The 20248-nt window shown below is 41.7% G+C and overlaps 1 protein-coding gene and 1 long non-coding RNA gene across 2 annotated transcripts in view; both read right to left on the reverse strand.

The window, feature by feature from the left end:
- Positions 1–5: 5 nt before the first annotated feature.
- The window catches only part of LOC140687614 (uncharacterized), a 49734-nt gene continuing 29491 nt past the window's right edge, over positions 6–20248 (reverse strand). Inside the window, exon 3 of the long non-coding RNA XR_012062009.1 lies at positions 6–413. This is a non-coding gene — a long non-coding RNA (uncharacterized lncRNA). The remainder of the gene's footprint in view (positions 414–20248) is intronic.
- On the reverse strand, positions 14340–15281 carry OR10C1 (olfactory receptor family 10 subfamily C member 1). Its single transcript, XM_015248694.3, is given in 3 exon segments — positions 14340–14464; positions 14467–14716; positions 14718–15281. Coding segments are annotated over 3 exon segments (939 nt in total).

Raw genomic sequence — 20248 nt, forward strand, 5'->3', positions numbered from 1 at the left:
GCACTAATATTTTGGCCTTCAGTTTCCAGATGGGAAGTTGGTCTCTTGCCCCTGTTCTGGGTTCTCTGGGTTTACAACGACAGTGGGAGGGATGAAAGAAAGAGCCGGTCTCATGACTGTTGATTTCTGGAATGGGTGCCTGAGATCAGAGCGCGGACCTCAGGAAGAAGATGTGGGTGGGGGTAGTGCCTTCTTGCTGATCAGCAGAAGAATGAATAGAATGTCTTAGGGCAAGAAGCCCCTTACGTCCTGTGAAACATTGAGATCCAGACAGAGGTGGTGATGTGTGTTCCCGGAGAGCCTTGGAACAAGGTATAGACAAGGCAAGGACTTGATCCTTGTGGTGGTGGCAAATCAGTGTTAGCTGGTGGTGGCAGCAAGAATACCCTTCCTGATTCTGAAGGGCACAGCAGCTGTAGAGAAAGAGAAAGGGTGTTGATAAGCCTCTTACTCAGGATGAAGCAGGGGAATCAATTTTCCCTGTTATTAGAAAAGAGGATGGAGCCCTGGGGAATCTATGTCCCTCTCTCATTAGTCTTTTGTGTGGAGGTGTCCAGAGAGGGCTCCCCCAGGGTAAGGAAGGGAAACTTCCAGAGGGAAATTTCCTTTCGGGTAGTGTCCCTGGCAGTGTGTGAAATTCCTTCTCACCGTCATCACTGCTCTTTTTTTTAACTGGTTTAGGATTTCATTCTCTGGTTGAGTGACCTTAAGCCAGCTGTTTAACCTCAGTGAGTCTCAGTGCCATTATCTGTAAAACGTGGGTAGCAACCCTTACCCGGGGGAGATGTTGTAGTTTCGATGACGTCATCCTCAGTTTTGAATGCAGCGTTGACCTTCATGTCATTGGTTTTGCCCGCTAACCCTCCTTTGCTGTCACCCCCCCCCCGCCTCATCCCCTTTGCTCCTCTTTATTCCTTGAAGATTTTGTCCCTGACTCACTCTCACTCTCTCCAGTGCTGCTACCATCATAATTCTCGGTGAATTTGGTATCCATGGAGATTAGACTTTATACTGCCTCCTCTCAGTTCCTTCCTCAGTGGGCATCTGGACATTTATCACTGTCCTTCACCTCCCTCACATCTTCACTTCTCTCTCTATATAGCTCAGATTTTCCCTGGTCAGTCATTACAATTACTCCTTTGCACACATACTATCAATGTTCCTGTTGAAATCCAATCCAGATCCAGTCCTTTCCCTACATTTGTTCAGCTGATTGTGGCTGGAGAAATAGCCATAGTCATGCTGAGAAGTTCCACTTTACACTCATGAGCACTAATTTGAGTTTTTATTTTTTCCAGTTTTATTGAGATATAATAGACATTATACACAATAACATTGTGTAGGTTTAAGGTGTACAATGTTGTGATTTGATACACCTATATACTGTGAAATGATTACCATGCTCAGGGCAGTTAGCACATTCTTCATCTCATATAATTATCATTTTGTTGCTACTCTCATAGCAACTTTTAAGTAAGCAGGACAATATTGTTAACTATAGTCACCACACAGCACATTAGGTCCCCAGAACTTACCATTTTGAAACTGAAGGTTTGTGCCTTCAGAACATCATCTCTCAACTTCTCTTACCCCTCAGCCCCTGACAACCAATGTTCTTCTCTTTGTATGAGTTTAATATTTTTAGATTCCACTTATCAATGATGCTGTACAGTATTTGTCTTTTTCTGTTTGACTTATTTTACTCACATGATGTCCTTAAGTACATTCACGTGGTAACAAATGGCAAGATTTCCTTTTTTATGGTTGAATAATATTCCTTTATACATATACATATAAACAATATATATAAATATTCACGTATTTAAATATATAAAACGCACACACATATATATGTACCAATTTACATTTCCACTAATAGTACACCAGGGTTCTTTTTTCTCCACATCCCAGGCAACACTTGATATCTTACTTGTCATGTAATCTAACAAGTGTAGGGTGATATCTCATGATGTTTTGATTTGCATTTCCCTGTTGATTAGTGATGTCAAGCACTTTTCATGCTTCTGGTAGCTATTTGTATGTCTTTGGAAATATGTCTACTCAGATCCATTTTTTAATCAGTATTTTTTTCCCTAAAAAATGTCTATTTAAGTCCTTTGATAATTTTTAATTGGATTTTTTTTTTGCTATTGAGTTGTATATGTTCTTTTTGTATTTTGAATATTAATTCCTTATCATATATATGGTTTGCAAGTATTTTCTCCTACTGTGGACTGCTTGTCTTGCTGTGCAGATGTTTAGTTTGATACAGTCCCACACGCTGAGTTTTTATTTGTTGCTTATGCTTTATGTGACATATCTAATATCATTGCCAAGACAGATGTCACGGACCCTTTTCTCTTTGTTTTATTCTAGAATTATTATGGTTTCAGGTCTTACATTTAAATCTTTAATCCATTTCTGTTAACTTTTGGAAGTGGTATGAGAGAGAGTCCATTTTCTGCATGTGGATTTCCAGTTTTCCCAGCACCATTTATTAAGGGGACTATCTTTTCCCTGTTGAGTACTCTTGGCTCCCTTGTCAAATATGAGTTGACCACAAATACATGTGTTTATTTCTGGGCTCTCAGTTCTGTTCCATTGGTCTTCTTGATTGGGATGGATGACCAGTACATACTGGGTAGCTCTAAATGGAACCTAATAGCTTTGTGGAACTAACCTCTGGCTTTGGATCCTTCCTGGGTAGATAAGATGTTGCATCTTAGGATTTCCTTGGACTCAGGGGCATATCTGTATAACCCTCAATATGGCCCCTGCAGATTCCCTCTTGTCAAAAACAAGATGGGCTAGGTCAGTCTTTGACTGGTATGATCATTTGGCAGCTATTTTTATTCCCTCACTGGGACTTGAAGATGTCATTATTTTACAGAAGCTTTACCTAAATTTATCCAACAAGACCTAAATGACAGCCACCAAGCTATAAAAATCTTTTATATTCTGAAATGCCTTTAAGAAGAAAGGCAGTCTTACAAAATCCGATGGCTCTTAACATTGTTCTGGTCTCTCAGGGTGGTACCTGTGCTATAGTACAAACTGGATGCTGTGTTTTCACACCAGATGAGTCATCTACTGTCACCCACTTGGTAAGTCATATGAAAAAGCAAACAAATGTTATGAATGATCCAATACCCAGTCTTGGAGATCAAAAGGTTAGTTTGGCTCAGGTGATAGCTGGCTAAAATCTTTGCTTATGACATTACTATTGATTCTTGCAATATTAATTACCGTCTGTGTATTCTACAAGTTGTTAATGCTTTATATCTCTTGATGCTGTATTATGATGCCCTCAACAGGAATGATGATAGCTTGATGTCTGGAGATGACTGACCACTCCTATAACAGTTTTCCTAATGAAGATCCATGAAAGTCTTCTGTTTTGGATGCCACCTAAGATGCCCTTCCTTCTTGCTCAAATGTGCCCATAAGCTTTATGAAGCAGACCAGTCACACAACCACCCCTTTCTGTCCTCCATGGGACATGACTTTCTGAGAATGAGCCTTCCCAGAGTCAAGGAAGTTAGTGCTGATGCAAAAATAATATAATAGTTGATCATAAAGATATTTATTGGACCCTGACCCTAAATAACCCATGACAGTCTATCCCTTAAGGACAAAAGTTTCTTTTTAGTGTCAGAGTCAATCATAATTCTTGCAAAACAATTTTAACCACCTTGTGGCTTTTGCCCTGACTCTTTCTCTTTCCTAGAACACTCTTTTGGTTTTACCAGAATCCGTGTCTCTCAAACTGCAATTTCTAAGACCCCCAAAGAAAGCTTTTTGTTTTTTGCAGCCTAGTTGTTGATGCTAGTTCAACACCTTGTTACCCAGCCCCCTGGCAGGTGATGTTGTCAGTCCTAGCCGTGGAGAGAGGAAACATGCTCAGGAAATGCTCACACATACCGGTTGGGTGTGGTGGGCAGTGGTGATGACAGTTCTGGTGGATGAAGACTGATAATGTTGTATATCCCTATAGGGTGTGGGATGGGGTGACGAGAAAGGAGACAGGGAAGGGAGGCTCACAAGGGAGAGATGGAGTGGGTCTGGATTTGGATGAGCTTGAGGGAGAATGAGGAGGATAGAAAAGCAATGCTGAGTGGAGGAGGAAGGCAAATCCAGATCATGGAGAATGTTTAGTATAAAGCACACTGTGGGGCCTTGATAATTACTTGCAGATTTGAAAGACAGATGGGGACTGGCCAGAAGAAAGGAGAGTGAATAGAAGAGTGGGTGGTACCTCTGAAGCCCAAAGTCTGCCCCTAGATCCCACTTCCTGTTTTTCTCTGCTCTCAGAGGACCATTCCGGGATTCTTCCTAGCAGCAAGCCAGGCCAGCTCCTCCTCCTCTTTCCCCTTACATCTCTGGAGGACCCCGGAGCCCTATTTCTCAGCAGCGTGGCTCACTGACTTGCCGTACATCTGAGGTCATGTTGAGTGAATAGTAAATTTATAGATTATCCTCCTTTATAGCACATGCATAAGCATGAATCTTTTTGTGCGTGTGTTTGTGCCTCATGCTAAGGCAGAGAAAGTCATGCCTTTGATGACTTCTTATTTTTAAACAGCTGAAAACTGTTACACAGACCGAACCCCCCAGGCCATCGGTGCCCACTAGCCTACTGAGAGGACTCTGGGTATCTCATCCTTTCTCACAGAGATCATCTGTATATGCATGTCTCTGGGTGTATATATGTGTTTATAATTGTATAGTTCTAGTATGTGTGTGTTTGTGTCTCGTTTTTGTTTAGGAGTCCCATAGCTCATGGACAGATTTAGAAGAACTCAAAACCAAATAATACATATTCATGTAGTAAATGGAGCCCCTTCCCAGTCTTCAGGCTAATGGAAGGGAAGAGTTACAAAGAGAGCCCAATGATGGAGAAGACGAAACAGTAAAAAATTAAAAAGTAGCTTCTGTTTGGTTTGGGGGTTTGTGTGGTTAACTACTATTTTTAAAGCAAACTCATCACATTAGCCTAAAGTTTGTTTTTTTCCAGCTTATCTGAACATATCTTCTCTCAACATGTTTCAACTTCTTGCAACAGTATCTGCCTAAGTGTTTTTAACTCCAGTGTTTTTCTGTAGGCCCTATTTCAGCATTCACATCTTACTTTGACATACTTGTTCTTTACTTACTGAAAGGAGATTTACAGTGGATTTATAATTTTTAAGCAAAATACAAGGAAGAACCATAAGTCAAGAGGAGAGATGACATAGTTTGAGCCTCAAATCTTCCAAGATACTACTTCAAAAGTCGAAGAGCTTGTCTTCTCTGTCAAATCCATTTCTCTTTTGTTGAATTTCTTGTGCACAGCACATTTCCTGAAGAAACTTGACCTTGATTCTCCCCTGAGTGAATTTCTGTGGGGCAGCTGCCAAAGGGGCTAGTCTGGGGAGCAGGCAGTAGGAAGGAGTGGCAGGTGCTGTTTGCACTTCCTCAGTTGATAAGGTGCACTTTTATCAGTGCTGCTCCCCTGGGGAGGGGGTGTGGGGTGACTGTAATAACCTGGGACAGGCACCAAGTACCACATGTCTCTGTCTCCCTGTAGCACCGGGCACGTTGCCCTGCCTTACCCCTGGTGCTTGAGAGTTATCCATTACGTGATCTATTGACCTCTACCCCTCTCTGTGCCAGGACTCCGTCCTCTACTCCTGAGTGACTCATACTCATCCCTCATAATTTAACTCCATATTCTGAATCTCTGGTTCCAGCCTTCTCCTCATGGCCGGCCCTAAAGTCTGAACTAGGTGTTCCTTCTTTGAGCTTCCCTGAGACCTTCTGCTTATACCTATCACAGCCTAATCAGTGTCTCTATATATTTATTTTATTTTTTATATTTGTTTTTGGTTGAGGTGTAGTTGACACATAACATTGTATCTGTTTTAGGTGTACAACATAATGATTTGATAAATGTATATATTGCAGGATGGTCACCACATCAGTTTAGTTAACATCTAACACCACACATTTTTCTCTTCTGCTGAGAACTTTTGATTTACTCTCTTAACAACTTTCAAATGTACAACATAGTATCACTAACTCTTTAGTTTTCTGAACATAATTATAACAGCTGCTTTGAAGTCTTTGTTACATCTAACATCTGGTATTCCTAAGTGATAGTTTATATCAAGTGTTGTTTTATTGCATATCGGTCACACTTTCCTGTTTCTTTGCATGTCTCATGATTTTTTGTTGATTGCTGGATATTTTAGACGATGTAGCAAAGACTGATTCTGATCCCAAGGGTAGTTGTTGCTGTTTATTTGGTTAATGACTTGCTTGGACTGATTCTTTGGGCTGTCTTTTCCTGCACTGTTAGCCATGTGTTTTGAAATTTTTGTTTTCATTTTTAAGGCTTGTTTCTTAGACATCTCCCCTGTATCAATCTAGTTTGTTGGTTAGTCAATGATTGGTTAAAGGTTGTGCTTAAACACTTTGGGACGTTGAGTCTTCCAGCCTTAACTGATGGCTCTGTGTGGCTTGGAGAACGCATTCAAAGCTCAGGCCAGTTTGTAAATTTGTCTTGGTTTTTACTTTCTGGGTTTGCAAGTCCTCATGTTCAGTCCCAGATGAGTGTCTTCCTCAGGGTGTAGCCTTGTGCACGTACACAGCCTTCAGATCACGAAGGATATGTAGGATTTTATCAAAGCCCACTTTGGGTGTGTTACGTTAGTAACGGAACCCAACATCATTAATTTGGTATCATTGTGACACAGTTTCTTGCTTTCCTGTCTTCTGCTACATCACCATAACCTAAACTGCTTTATAAAACTCACAGGCTGAAATTTAATGTGCTGCGCGCACACCAGTGACTGGCCCTTCCGGTGCCCACAGGGGCCCTGCAGATTCAGCCGCAGCTCACGGCTGCCGGTGCACTGGCACACGCACTCGGGCAAGAGGTCCTACCAGTGCCGGGACTGTACCAAGTTTATCAGCCATGGTGCCAACCTCATTCTACACAGGCGAGTCCACTCCCGGGAGAAGCCCTGCAAGTGGCGGGGTTGCTTGCGGAGCCTCAGCGGGAGCTCGCACCCTATCATCCAGCAGAGGGCGCCCAGGGGCGCGGCGGTGACCGGGACAAGGGCTTCAGCAGATGCTCCGATCTCCTCACCCGCGGCAGGGGCCATGGGGCGGGAAGCCCTAAGGCTGCGGCGTGTGGGGCAAGAGCTTCAGTCAGATCAACCTGATCATGCACCAGAAGCTGCGGGGTGGACAGCCGGCGGGCGGTGGCACTTGGCGGCCTGTCCAGACCTGGGGCCGAAGCCTGAGGCTCTTAGCTGGGGCTGAGCAGAGGCGACCCGCTTTCAGGAGCCTGGTCCTGGGCTTCGCCCCTCCCGGACTTCAGCCTTTCTCAGTGGGAGTCGTCAAGGGAGGATTTGGAGCCACACTAGGGTGGAGGTGCAGTGGGGAGCTTAGCTGATGCTCAGTAGCCGGCCTCTGCAGGGATCTTGTCGCTCTCAGGCAATTCCCTGGGGTTGCCGGGTTTCTAAGCAGGCTTCTGTTCTTCCTGCCTCTTCAGAGTCTCCCCCTGGCTTCCCCCAAGAAGTGTGGGAAATCCGAGAGAGTGTCAGACAGCTAATCCCTAGGTCCCTGGGTCCCCAGGGAATGATCTGGGAGCAGGAGATATGAAGCGAGAGAATGGCAGGTGATGTGGAATCCAGTAAAATCTCTCTGTAGAGTTTCCTCATCTAACTTCCCTTATCTTATTTTCTAAGGTTTTCACTCCCACTCCTTAGTGACTCATTGGAGCCCTTCTGGTCTACTTCCTGGGAGACATTAAAGAGGGAGGAGGAGGTAGCCCCCTTCTGAAGTGGTCCCTTCTTAGGTTTCCACCCCCAAATGACCTTCTGAGCCCTGCAGCTCAAGTGCCCTCATTTGCATCAGCCCATCAACTTCTCTCTTCTCCTTCCACCCAAATCCTCAGTGTTCGATTGAGATGCCAGGAAGTTCTGAGCTTCGGTGGGTTGGGGGATGGGATTTGCTTTAGAACTGTACTTGGCCTTTGCTCAGTGGTGTGATTTCCTGCTCAGGTTTTACATAGGGCAGGATGTGGTGGGAGTTTGGGTAGTTAGAAAATTAAAAAACAACAAACTGAAAAATTGTGCTCTACACTAGAATTTGACACAACATTGTAAAATGATTATAAATCAATAAAACAAAAACAAAAACAAAAACAACACATTTTGTCTTTCACAGAACTCAAAACTCAAAAGTTGGGGTAGAAGTTCAACATAAAGGTGATGGGGGTGGAGGGTGTTAGTGGCCCAACTTCCTCTTAGCACTTCGTATTTCCTGGTTGAAGTGGTGTCAGAAGTGATGTGTTATTGATGCAGGAAAACAGATGTGGGGCATGAAGAGGGCTGTGTCCCAGGCTTCAGTTGAGCCCCTGGAACGTGCCCCAACAAGTGTGGGTCCTTGGCTTCGCGCAGGAAAGAATTCAAGAGCGAGCCACAGTTGAGTAAAGGTAGAGTAAAGCAAGAGAAAGGCCACAAGGTGTGAGGGTTGGGTGCTCAGACTAAAAGTACGTACACATTCCACAGACAAAGTGTGGGCTGTCTCTGAAGAGGGAGAAAGAGAGGCGGCGGCCGCGAGGCACCGTGTTGCTGGTTTTTATGGCCTTAGTGTCTTCATATGCTAATAAGTGGAAGGACCAGTCTAAGTAGCCTGGGGTAGGGGCTGGGATTCCCAGGAATTTGGCCATTTACCACTCTTTGACCTTTTATGGCTAGCTTTGGGACTGCCCTGGTACCTGTGGGCATGCTATTCACCATGTTAATATATTACAATGGGCGTATAATGAAGCTCAAAGTCTGCTAGAAGTTAAATCTCTCAGCATCCTGAGCCTCAAGGCCTATTGGGGGTTGAATCTTCCACCATTCTGATATTAATTGCTGTGGCATGCCTTGAATGGCCGTGCCCTGCACCCTTCCCTCGTATCTCATGGTGTTATGGAAACGACAGGCCAGCCAAGAAACAAGCACCACTCGGAGGGTTGGAGTACTCAGGGTTATTACACCTGCGGGCTCAGAGGGACTATCGCTCCGGGGCTCTGAGCACCTCTAAGACGTGTGCGTGAGGTTTTATAAGGTAGATTACAAGCTTGGGGTATATTGGCCAATAGGGTATGAACAGCTCAGCAGTATCACAAAGGCAGAAGCAGGGAATCAGTAAACCGGTACTTATCTAGTAAGAACAGATCAGTTACTGACACTTACTAAACTTAGATTTACAAGTTATTCCAGCCTGGCTTTTCCTTCTCAGTGGGTGGAAATACCATTCTTTGCTCAGTCCCCCGCCTGGAAAATCAGCCTTTCTGGAGGCGAATGTTATTGTGGAGCCAACTGGCACTCTCTGGAGCCATGAAACCCCCTCCCTGGGCTTTCCGTATGCCTGGGGCCTATTGACACCTTAACCCCTACTCCCCACTGCAGGAGCCTTCGCATACCTGCATTTCTTCAAGATGTAAATCATCTCCTCCTAACAAAACCCATCGCCCCAGGAGATAGCCCGTCTCACAGTACACTAGGCAGACAAGCCTCATCCTGCCCTTATCAAAGTCTGAAAACCTATTGTTCAGAGAAGTCCCTGACAGATCTTACAACCAATCAGGTACCTGTGCATGAATTTATCATGCAGCCCTTACTCCTTTGTGCACAGCCCCTTCCCCCCAATAAAGGACCCTGCACGCCCATCCCCCACGCTCACAAAGGCACCTCTCATCCGAGTGGCCCACTGTTACCTGTAGCAGCATCCCTATTAAACTCTTCTCGAGCTCTGGTAATTCTTTACCAACCCGCGTGTCACTGTCACCGTGTGTGTGCGCACAACAGTTATTACCAAAATCCATTCGAAGCACCTGGTGGAGGTTGGGGATTCCCGTGTGTTTTCTTGTGCACCAGCTCTTCCCTTCAATGTGCCACCTTCTCACTGGAAGAAGGAAGTTATTTTTAAACTTGTGGTTGGTGGGAAGCCAGCATTTCTCTTTCTAGGTGAATTATTTGGAACAGCCCCACTTTCCTGTGCTGTCTTTGGGAACTGGTTTAAAAGATGTTGTTTACAAATACTTTTATTTTGGCTTTTTAATTCTCCTAAACTTTTCAGGAGCCTACCATGTTCCGAACAGAGCCCTTTCCCTTTAGCGACCTTGATACGGTGCTGGTCACAGTTAAAATGTCAGGATGCCAGGATTGGTGTGCCACCATGTGGCCAAGTTGGGGAACTGCATCGTCTCCAGTATTGTGGAGGACAAGCCTTGGTCCTGTATTGTAGCCACTATCCCTTGAGCTAAAGTCTAGGGGAGTAGTTTGAAACTTTAAGCTGGTTTTTAAAAAATCACAGAATTTCTGATTAAGTAGGTCTGGGAATTTACATTACTGAATTCGTGTGTGATGCTGTTGCTGCTGGTCGGAGGACAGCATTTTGAGAACCAATTTTCTTATGAAATGATAAACCAATAGTTTTGAGTTCCTGTGGTGGCTCCACCACTCCAGATTCCCACCGTATTCCACATAATAGGCGATCAGGGTGTTCCAGTCTGTGCAAACTGTGTTGGAAAGAGAGGAGGGTAGTCTGTTCCACGTCCCTGACCACAAGGGGGCACTCTATAAAATTGTCTGTTGCCTCATTAGGTCATCAGGAAAAGCTGAGAAGTGCTGGGAAATGAGAGCCCAGATGGGGTACAGGTTACCCAAGAGAAGCTGTATTGTTGACTGGGGCCCTACAGAGACATGGACAAAGTCGACTTTAGCCACCTTTCCACCATTCGAGACCCTTCCTTTTTGCTTTGGCCTCTCCACCTGTCTGGGTTCCAAGTCCTGTGGCATCTTACTCCTAGAACTCTCCTTTAAGCTGTAAATGATAAATGGTGCAGGTGATGTACCTTTTCAGAAATTCCTGATTTGAAACATTATCCATGATCAAAAGGGAAGGCCTTTTATGAGTGTTTAGGGGTGCAGTTTCAGGCATCTTGTCAGGCAGTTGTATTAATTTTTCATCTTGTGCCTAGTTTGCAAACCCACCATGATATTGGGACTGCTTTCAAATAACTCCATAGATGGTTAAGAGCCTTTCCCTTCTTTGGGAGATCTCACCCAGACACAGAGCTGACGGCCCTGTGTAAGATGCTGCATCTTAGACGCTGTTTTCTAGATGAGATGCTGGTTGCTTAGATACAGCTCTCAGATAGGGTGAGCATCTATCAGAAAGGGAAGTGGGGCAGAAAGCACACTGGATTTGGGAAGCAGGTGTCATTTGGTTTCTTGGTTCCTCAGCCCTGGGCGAAGTTGGACAATGGCCAGTCAGAGATTGCTCCAACAACTGGCTCCTTCCTGTGTTTTTTCCTTCTCTCATGAGCACACACATGTCTGCTCTCTGCTGGAAATCTCTATGTGAATAAAATAAACAGAAACCTGTCTGGCTGATTTCTTTTAGATCTTAGGTCATAGTTCTGAATTTAGAAACTTGCTAGCTATTTTGACCAGTATTTGCCATGGCAACAAAGTGAACATTCTTATGTTTGGTCAGGATTAGCTTAGTTCAAGATCCTTTGGTAGCAATGGTGAGGAGGGAACATTCATCATGATGCTTTTGGTTCTTTATGGGAGAATCAGCCACAAGCAGCAGAAAGTCCTTGGGGAAATAGGCATGGAATAGTGGAGCTCAAGCCTGACCTAATGCTCATTTAGTTCAGCTCTACTGTTTATTGGAGAAGAAATTGGAAACCAGATTGATGATGAAAGGAGTTTGTGCCAGGTAATATAAGTCTTTAGTAGCAGAGGGGAGATGTTAACTCAGGGCTTCGGTCTTAATCCAGGCTTTTCCTTTCAACTTCCACCCTCTGTTGTTTTTGGATGCTCATAACTCTAGCCTTGTTCTAGGTTCTAGGAAGTTTTACAGAGTATGCAGAAAATAAAGATGAAGTAGATTGGACAAAGAAAACTGTAGAATAAGAAAAATATGGTGCTATACAGAAGAAACTTGCATATCTATTTTATATATAGTAGTTAGTATCTGCAAATCTTGCTACTATGTATAAAATAGATATACAATAAGTTTCTTCTGTATAGCACAGGGAAATATATTCAATATCTTGTAGTAACCTATAATGAAAAAGAATATGAAAAGGAATATATGTATGTATCTGTATGACTGAAACATTATGCTGTACACTAGAAATTGACACAAATTGACACAACATTGTCAACTGACTACATTGCAATAAAAAAGAGATAAAAACAAAGAAAAAAGGAAAAGAAAAAAGAAAAGTTATGGTGAAGTCACATACCAGATGAGTATTTCAAAAGTATACTGTGAGAGCATGTACATTTCCTGGAAATGAGTTACATATTTGACTAGTTTACTAGTTGTTGTACAAACAGGGCAAAGTGATTACCTAGTTTCTTAAAAAGTTAAATATACATTTTTCATAGGATACACATGTCCACACCCAAATATTAACCCAAGAGAAATGAAACATTAAAAGGCTTGCACACAAATGTTTATAGCAGCTTTTCTTGTAATAATAAAACTGGAAACAGCCCACATTTCCATTGTTTATCTGGATTATTTTGTATGAGTAATTAAGCTTGGTTATTTGCAAGTCTGTAAATCCTCACAAAACTCCAAAGAAATAGATTCTATTATGATGCCAAATTTATGGGTAAATAATTAAGGCTCAGAGAGATTATATAATTCTCCTGTGCTCACACAGCTAGCTAATCAGCTGGAAGAATTAGAACTTTGAATTAAAGTCTGACATTATAATCTAATCTCTTAACCACTGTGTCATACTGATTCCCATATAAACTTACATTAAAAAAATTATTGAAGTATAGTTGATTTACAATGTTGTGTTAGTTTCTGGCTTACAGCAGAACTATGGTTTATTACAGGGTATTGAATATATTTCCCTGTGCTATACAGCAGGACCTTGCTGTTCACCTATTTTATATATAGTATAAACTTACATTTATTGAAACTTAATCACCTCTCCTCACTTTTTAAGGTTTTTCTTTTCACCTAGTGATAGATTTAATTAAGTATAATTAAGTGTGCTATTATATAAATAAATAAATAAATGCTTTACCTAGGATGTATATCAAATAACTTTAAGAATCATTACTTTGAAATGCAAATCAAAACTACAATGAGGTTATCACCTCACAGTCAGAATGGCCATCATTCAAAAATCCACAAATGACAAATGCTGGAGAGACTGTGGAGAAAAGGGAACCCTCCTACACTACTGGTGGGAATGCAGTTTGGTGCAGCCACTGTGGAAAACAGTATGGAGATTCCTCAAAAGACTAGGAATAGACTTACCATATGACCCAGGAATCCCACTCCTGGGCATATATCCAGAAGGAACCCTACTTCAGGATGACACCTGCACCCCAATGTTCATAGCAGCATTATTTACAATAGCCAAGACATGGAAACAGCCTAAATGTCCATCCACAGATGACTGGATAAAGAAGATGTGGTATATTTATACAATGGAATACTCTTCAGCCACAAAAAAACAACATAACGCCATTTGCAGCAACATGGATGTCCCTGGAGAATGTCATTCTAAGTGAAGTGAGCCAAAAAGAGAAAGAAAAATACCATATGAGATCGCTCATATGTGGAATCTAAAACAAACAAACAAACAAACAAAGCATAAATATAAAACAGAAATAGACTCACAGACATAGAATACAAACTTGTGATTGCCAAGGGGGAGGGGGTGGGAAGAGATAGACTGGGATTTCAAAATTGTAGAATAGATAAGATAATTGTAGAATAGAATAGATAAACAAGATTATACTGTATAGCACAGGGAAATATATACAAGATCTTATGGTAGCTCACAGAGAAAAAATGTGACAATGAATATATATATGTTCATGTATAACTGAAAGATCATGCTCTACACTGGAATTTGACATAACATTGTAAAATGATTATAAATCAACAAAAAATGTTAAAAAAAAAAAAGAATCATTACTCTGGCTGGAAATTTTATTATCTTGCTAGTCTGTTGGTTACATTTTGTAACTTTTCCTGAGTTGCAAACTTGTTCTGCTTGTTAAGTTGATCCTCCATCCTGAATTTTTCTTGTTTCTTACAATAGAAGGCAGAACAGTGTGTGTGTGTGTGTGTGTGTGTGTGTGTGTGTGTGTGTGTGTTGACAGAGTCTGAGGACGGATTTGACTCCAGTGGTTCTTCGAAGGTAACTTAGTCTTTTTGACAGGCTGCGCTCTCTCAAGGTGAGAACCATGCCTCCTCTCCCTTTGATCTGTGATTTACAGCTGGCTAGTAGTAGGAGTCATCATCCTTTGTCAAATCTTCGCTGGACCCATTTTCTGGATGGTTCTCCTTAGAGCAGCCTTGACATCAGTGTTCCGTAGGCTATAGATGATGGGATTGAGGATGGGGGTGACCACGGTATAGAAGAAGGAGACAGAGGGTCAGTGGCTGGATCATAGCTGGCCTTGGGGCGAATGTAGGTAAAGATGGCAGCGCCGTAGAAGACGGAGACCACCACCAGGTGGGAGGAGCAGGTGGAGAAGGCCTTGAGGCGGCCAGCAGCAGAAGGGATCCGGAAGACAGTAGCCAGGATGCTCCCGTAGGAGCCCAGGATGAGACCGAAGGGGCAGAGGATGAGGAGCGCGGCGGCCAGGATAACCTGCAGTTCATTGAGGGAGGTGTCTCCACATGCATACCAGCTGCAGCACGGGCTGGATCTCACATAAGAAGTGCGGGATGGTGTTGGGGCCACAGCAGGGCAAGGAGAAGATGAAGGAGGTGTGGCCCGGGCCCACCATAGCTCCGCAGGCCCACGCTGAGCCGGCCAGCCCCAGGCACTTCCGACGGCTCAGCAGCAGAGGGTAGCGGAGGGGTGCGCATGTGGCTGCACAGCGGTCATAGGCCATGGCGGCCAGGAGGCAACACTCTGAGGCACCGACAAAGAGAAAGAAGAACATCTGGAGAGCACAGCCAGAGCGCGGGATGTGGCGCTGACCGGTGCGGAGCTGGTGAAGCAGCAGGGGCAGGGTGACAGACGTGTAGCTAATCTCCAGGGCCGAGCGGGTCCGCAGGAAGAAGTACACGGGGGACTGGAGGGCAGCGCCCGCTGAGACCAGCGCCACGACGAGCAGGTTGCCAGCCACGGGGAGCACGGGGGCCGCGAGAAAGAAGGAGAAGAGCACGCCCTGGGGCTGGGCCCGGCGGGAGGAGCCCGCGAGAGTGAACGCAGGCACCGTGGAGGCGTTTGCACTCATCCCGCCCACAGCCCTTCTGCCCGGTGGAGAAAAGAAACGGCAAAGGAAAGTTACCATTACGGGACAGAGAAGTGGGCAAAGATGACCTCTTTCTGCGTCTGTTGAAAGCACCGGAACTTCCTTTCTTTCAGCATCTCATGGACTTTGAGCTCAGCCTTGAGCTCATCAGTCTCGGATGATGGGTGAACACCTCTCCCAGCCTACTTCCCTCACCTGATTCCGCCTCCCGCCTCTCACAAGAACACATTGAATCCTGCTGTCAGTTTCTGCAAGGGTGAGGATTGGATCATTCTCGCCCCATTTCACTCTTTTCTCCCTTTCCCATCCTTCCCACAGGGCTGGGGACAGAATTTTCCCTCGCAGCAGAAGTTCTCCTGCTCAAGTCAGATGTGTTCTGCGTTCAGGGCATGACAAACCCCACTCCAAGCCGAGGGACTTTTCTGTCGCGTTCCTTTCCCTCTTGGGTCCTCCTACTTCTTTTTCGTTCCTTCTCTCACACGTTTCCTCTTTTCCTCTCAACTTGTCTCCTCTCTGAAACAATTTTTAACTCTTTTTCCTCCCTTTCCAGCTCTTTCTGCAGTCACCAGATCCACTCAGCCTCTCTCCTTTTTTTGTATCATTTTGCCACTAGTTACATTTCATGGTTTTCAAAGAGGAGGGAAGAAATTGGGAAGATTACCTCTTTCAAGCTCTATAGGCAGTGAAACAGTTCAGTTATCCAAAGGAATGAGAATCTCTCTAGTTTTAAAAGATCCCCAGAAGGTGTTTCTTGGTCACTTATTTCTGCATTTTACAGTCTCTCAAGCTTCACCCCTTTTTACCAAAACACTTGCAAACCCCCAAATCACATACATAAACTTCACAAATCCACACACTAACATATTGCATTTCTAAATACAAGCATAGGAAAATAACCTAATATCCTCAGATTCTAGATTCATCTAAGGTCACAAATAAATTATGTGTTGTATACACATATGAATACCATTACAAATAACAATGAATGAGAAAATACATTTAACGTAAAAATACAAGCACACCCACATATATAATAGCTGCATAAATCTAAATTCTTTGCAAAAATATAACCATATTCAGGAATGCTTATTAAAAATACAAGCTCACACACGGCTATCCCTTTGTAGTTTGAAAGTCCTTGGTTCTTTCCACCTCGGTGGCTCTTTGGCATTTCCCAGGAGATACTGTCTGAATGATGTCTTTCTGTTTAGAGAAATAACCAGCGATAAAGGCAGATGGTATTTGATGTCTTGCGTATTTTCTCCTTTTTCTACATAGTGGATCCCTCATGAGGAAAGTACTCTTCGATTTGGTGTCTCTTTAAGGTCTCCGAGGACCTGAGTCTCCAAGCATATTTGACTTTCCAAAGGGAAGAGCTCTTCATATAACCAATTAATCTGTTGTTTTGAAGTCTGATTTTAAATTACAAAAAGTATAGGGTGACCTGTCAAAAATATGCCAGAGAAAATGTCCATGTTTATTTTTTTCTTAATAATATCGTAATAATATCTCTGGTTCAATCATTTATTTCTTCTCCTTTCTCATTACTGTAGATGTCCTAGTACATTTATGAAAGGTAATGCAATTTTTTTTCTGTCTTATTGCTATTGATATAACTTAATAATCAATTTATTTGATAACCATTCATAGAGTTCCTTATATATTTCAGTCATTCTACAGATCAGTCAGGTATAAAAGAGAAATAAATATATATTTGACCTTAATGAACTAATAAATGTTAATTTCTTGGAAAACTAATTTTCCATGTTTTGAACTTCTCATTTTTTATATGAGACATTTCTTTGCACTATCATCACTTGGATTTAGTATTTGCTTTGTTTTTTTTTTTTTTATGTTGTTACACATTTTCAGAGATACAAAAAAGCCTGTGTATCAGATAAGATGTTTTCAAGACACGTAGCAATCATTACAACAAGAGCGTGGAATATCTTCCCCTTTATTTGTGTCTCCTTCAGCTTCCTTCATCAAAGTCACAGTTTTCAGTGTACAGGTCTTTCACCTCCCTAGGTAAATTTATTCCTACGTATTTTATTCTTTTTGATGCAATTGTAAATGGGACTGGGTTCTTAATTTCGCTTTCTGATAATTCATTATTACTGCATAGAAACACAACCGGTTTTTGTGTATTGATTTTGTATCCTGTAACTTTACAGAATTCCTTTATTAGTTCTAAAAGATTTTTGGTGGAGGCTTTAGGGTTTTTGATATATAGTGTCAAGTCATCTGCAAACAGTGACAGTTTTACTTCTTCCTTTCCAATTTGGATGTCTTTTACTTCTTTTTCTTGCCTAATTGCTCTAGCTAGGACTTCGAATCCTATATGGAATAAAAATGTCAAGAATGATCATCCATGTCTTGTTACTGATCTTAGAGGAAACGCTTTCAGCTTTTCCCAGGTGAGTGTGATATTAGTTGTGTGCTTGTTATAAATGGACTTTATTATGTTGAGATACGTTCCATCTATGGCCACTTTGTTGAGACCTTTTATCGTAAACAGATGTTGGATTTTGTCAAATGCTTTTCCTGCACTTACTGTGATCATGATAGGATTTGTATCCTTCATTTTGTTAATGTGGTATATCACATTGACTGATTTCTGGATGTTGAACGATCCTTGCATCGCTGGAGTAAATCCCACTGGATCACAGTGTATGATCGTTTTAATTAATTGCTGAGTTCACTTTGCTAATATTTTCTTGGAGACTTTAGCATCTCTGTTTATCAGGGATACTGGCTTGTAATTTTCTTTTCTTGTGGTTTCTTTGTCTGGTTTTGGTTAGAGTAATGCTGGCCTCATAAAATGAAGTTGGAAGTGTTTTCTCCTCTTTTATTTTTTTAGACTATGAGAAAGATTAGTATCAATTCTCCTTTAAATGTTTGGTAGAATTCACCTGTGAAGCTACCTGTCCTGGACTTATTTGTTGGGAGTTTTTATGACTGATTCAATCTCCTTACTAGTAATAGACCTGTTCAGATTTTCTATTTCTTTATGATTCAGTTTTGATATGCTGTATGTTTTGAGAAATTTATCCTTTGTTTCTAGGTTGTCCAATTTCTTGGTATATTATTGTTCATAATAGTATCTTAAGATCCTTTGTATTTCTGTGGTATCAGTTATAACATGTCTCCTTTCGCTTCCAATTTTATTTATTTGCTTTCCCTCTCTCTCTCTCTCTTTTTTTAATGATTCTAGCTAAGGTTTGTCAATTTTGCTTATCTTAAAAACCCCAGCTTTTAGTTTCATCCATCTTTCCTATGGTCTTTTAGTGTCTATTTCATTTATTCCTCCTAAGATCTTTGTTATGTCCTTTCTTCTACTAACTTTGGCTTCAGTTGTTCTTCTTTTTTCTAGTTCCTCAAGATGTAAAGTTAGATTGTTTACTCGGGATCTTTCTTGTTTCTTGATGGAGGCATTTACTGCTATTAACTTCCTTCTTAAAAAACTGCTTTTACTGCCTTCCATAAGTTTTGGTAAGCTGTATTTTCATTTTTATTTGTCTCAAAGTATTTTTTTTTAAATTTCCCTTTTAATTTCTTCTTTGACCCACTGGTTGTTGAGCAGCATGTTGTGTAATTTTCACGTATTTGTGAATTTTCCAGTTTTCTTCTTGTAATTAATTTCTAATTTGAGAGCCTGGAAATAAACATTCACATCAATGGTCAACTGAGTTTTGACAAGAGTGCCTTTAAATGGGCTAAATAATAATCTTTAATAAATGGTTCTGGGAAGACTGAATAATCACATGCAAAAGAATGAAGTTAGATCCTTGCCTTAAATCACATACAGAAGTTAGTTCGTTAGTTAAAAATGAGTTAAATTGGATCAAAGACCTAAACATAAGAGCTAAAACTAAAAAAACTCACGGAAGAAAACTGGAATGAACCTGAAGGCCCTTAGATTTGGGAATTGAAAGCGCACCTCAGATATGTTTATCCTGAAAATGTATTTTGGCTTCTGTATTTTTTTTTATGTGAAAAGAATCCACCCGAAAAAGCTGGGGCACTTACAAACGAGGACTTGCCAAATCATAAAAACATTTTCTTAGCGTACAAGGTAAAATTGCTTTCAAATTCCCAAACCAAAGAAGCCTGAGTTGGAGGATTTTTGAAGGAGGGGCCGTGGAAAAGGGTAGTTTGCAGAAGGGAACTGAGAAAAATTGGAAGCTATTTCTTTGTTAAAGTTAAAACTTGTTCTGGAATTGTTGATGTTTCTTTAAACATTTCAAAGTAGATCAACAAGGAACAGCAGCCTTCTGGGTCCTCTGTCGTGCACAGCTGGGTGAAACTGCAGATACCTCTTAGTGTACCAGCTTTCTCTCTCTCTCTCTCTTTTTGTTTGCTGTTTGCTTTGCTCAGCTGATGTTATCAGAGAATTTCTACTTTACGAGTTTTCTTTGTAAACTATTAAAACTATTGTTATTTTGGAAATGCTACAAGATTTTTTCAAAACTAAACTTTGTAGAGGAAATCTTCACACTCTGCTCAGATGGAGCTTCTGCGATGTTTAATGATACATCTGGTTTTGATACTTTAGTGATGAAGAAAGCTCCCAAATTCCTATCATTCATGGTGCTTTACATAGGCATGCTCTGGCAACAGATGTTTCCAACAATACGGAAAATCAACAGTCAAAATAAACATCAGAAGCAATCAGCAGCAGGGCTCTTTTCATAGAATTTAAAAAGATTTCGTCATGAAATGAGGTCATATTACAAGGAGCTTGTCTACCATGTAGAATGTCTGGCTTTCAGAAGTCTAAGTTTTAAAAATGAAAGTTTTTTTTTTTAAATAAAATCTATGTTTGGCTTATCTGGTAGATATTTTAAATCATAGGAATAAAAAAAAAATCTTTTAGTTGAAGGTCCTGCAGTCACCATCATGGATACTACTGAAAATCATTTTCTTGATTAAAATAGAGGATAGATTCA

This window comes from Vicugna pacos, chromosome 20, assembly GCF_048564905.1.
Source record: "Vicugna pacos chromosome 20, VicPac4, whole genome shotgun sequence".
Classification (NCBI taxonomy): domain Eukaryota; kingdom Metazoa; phylum Chordata; class Mammalia; order Artiodactyla; family Camelidae; genus Vicugna; species Vicugna pacos.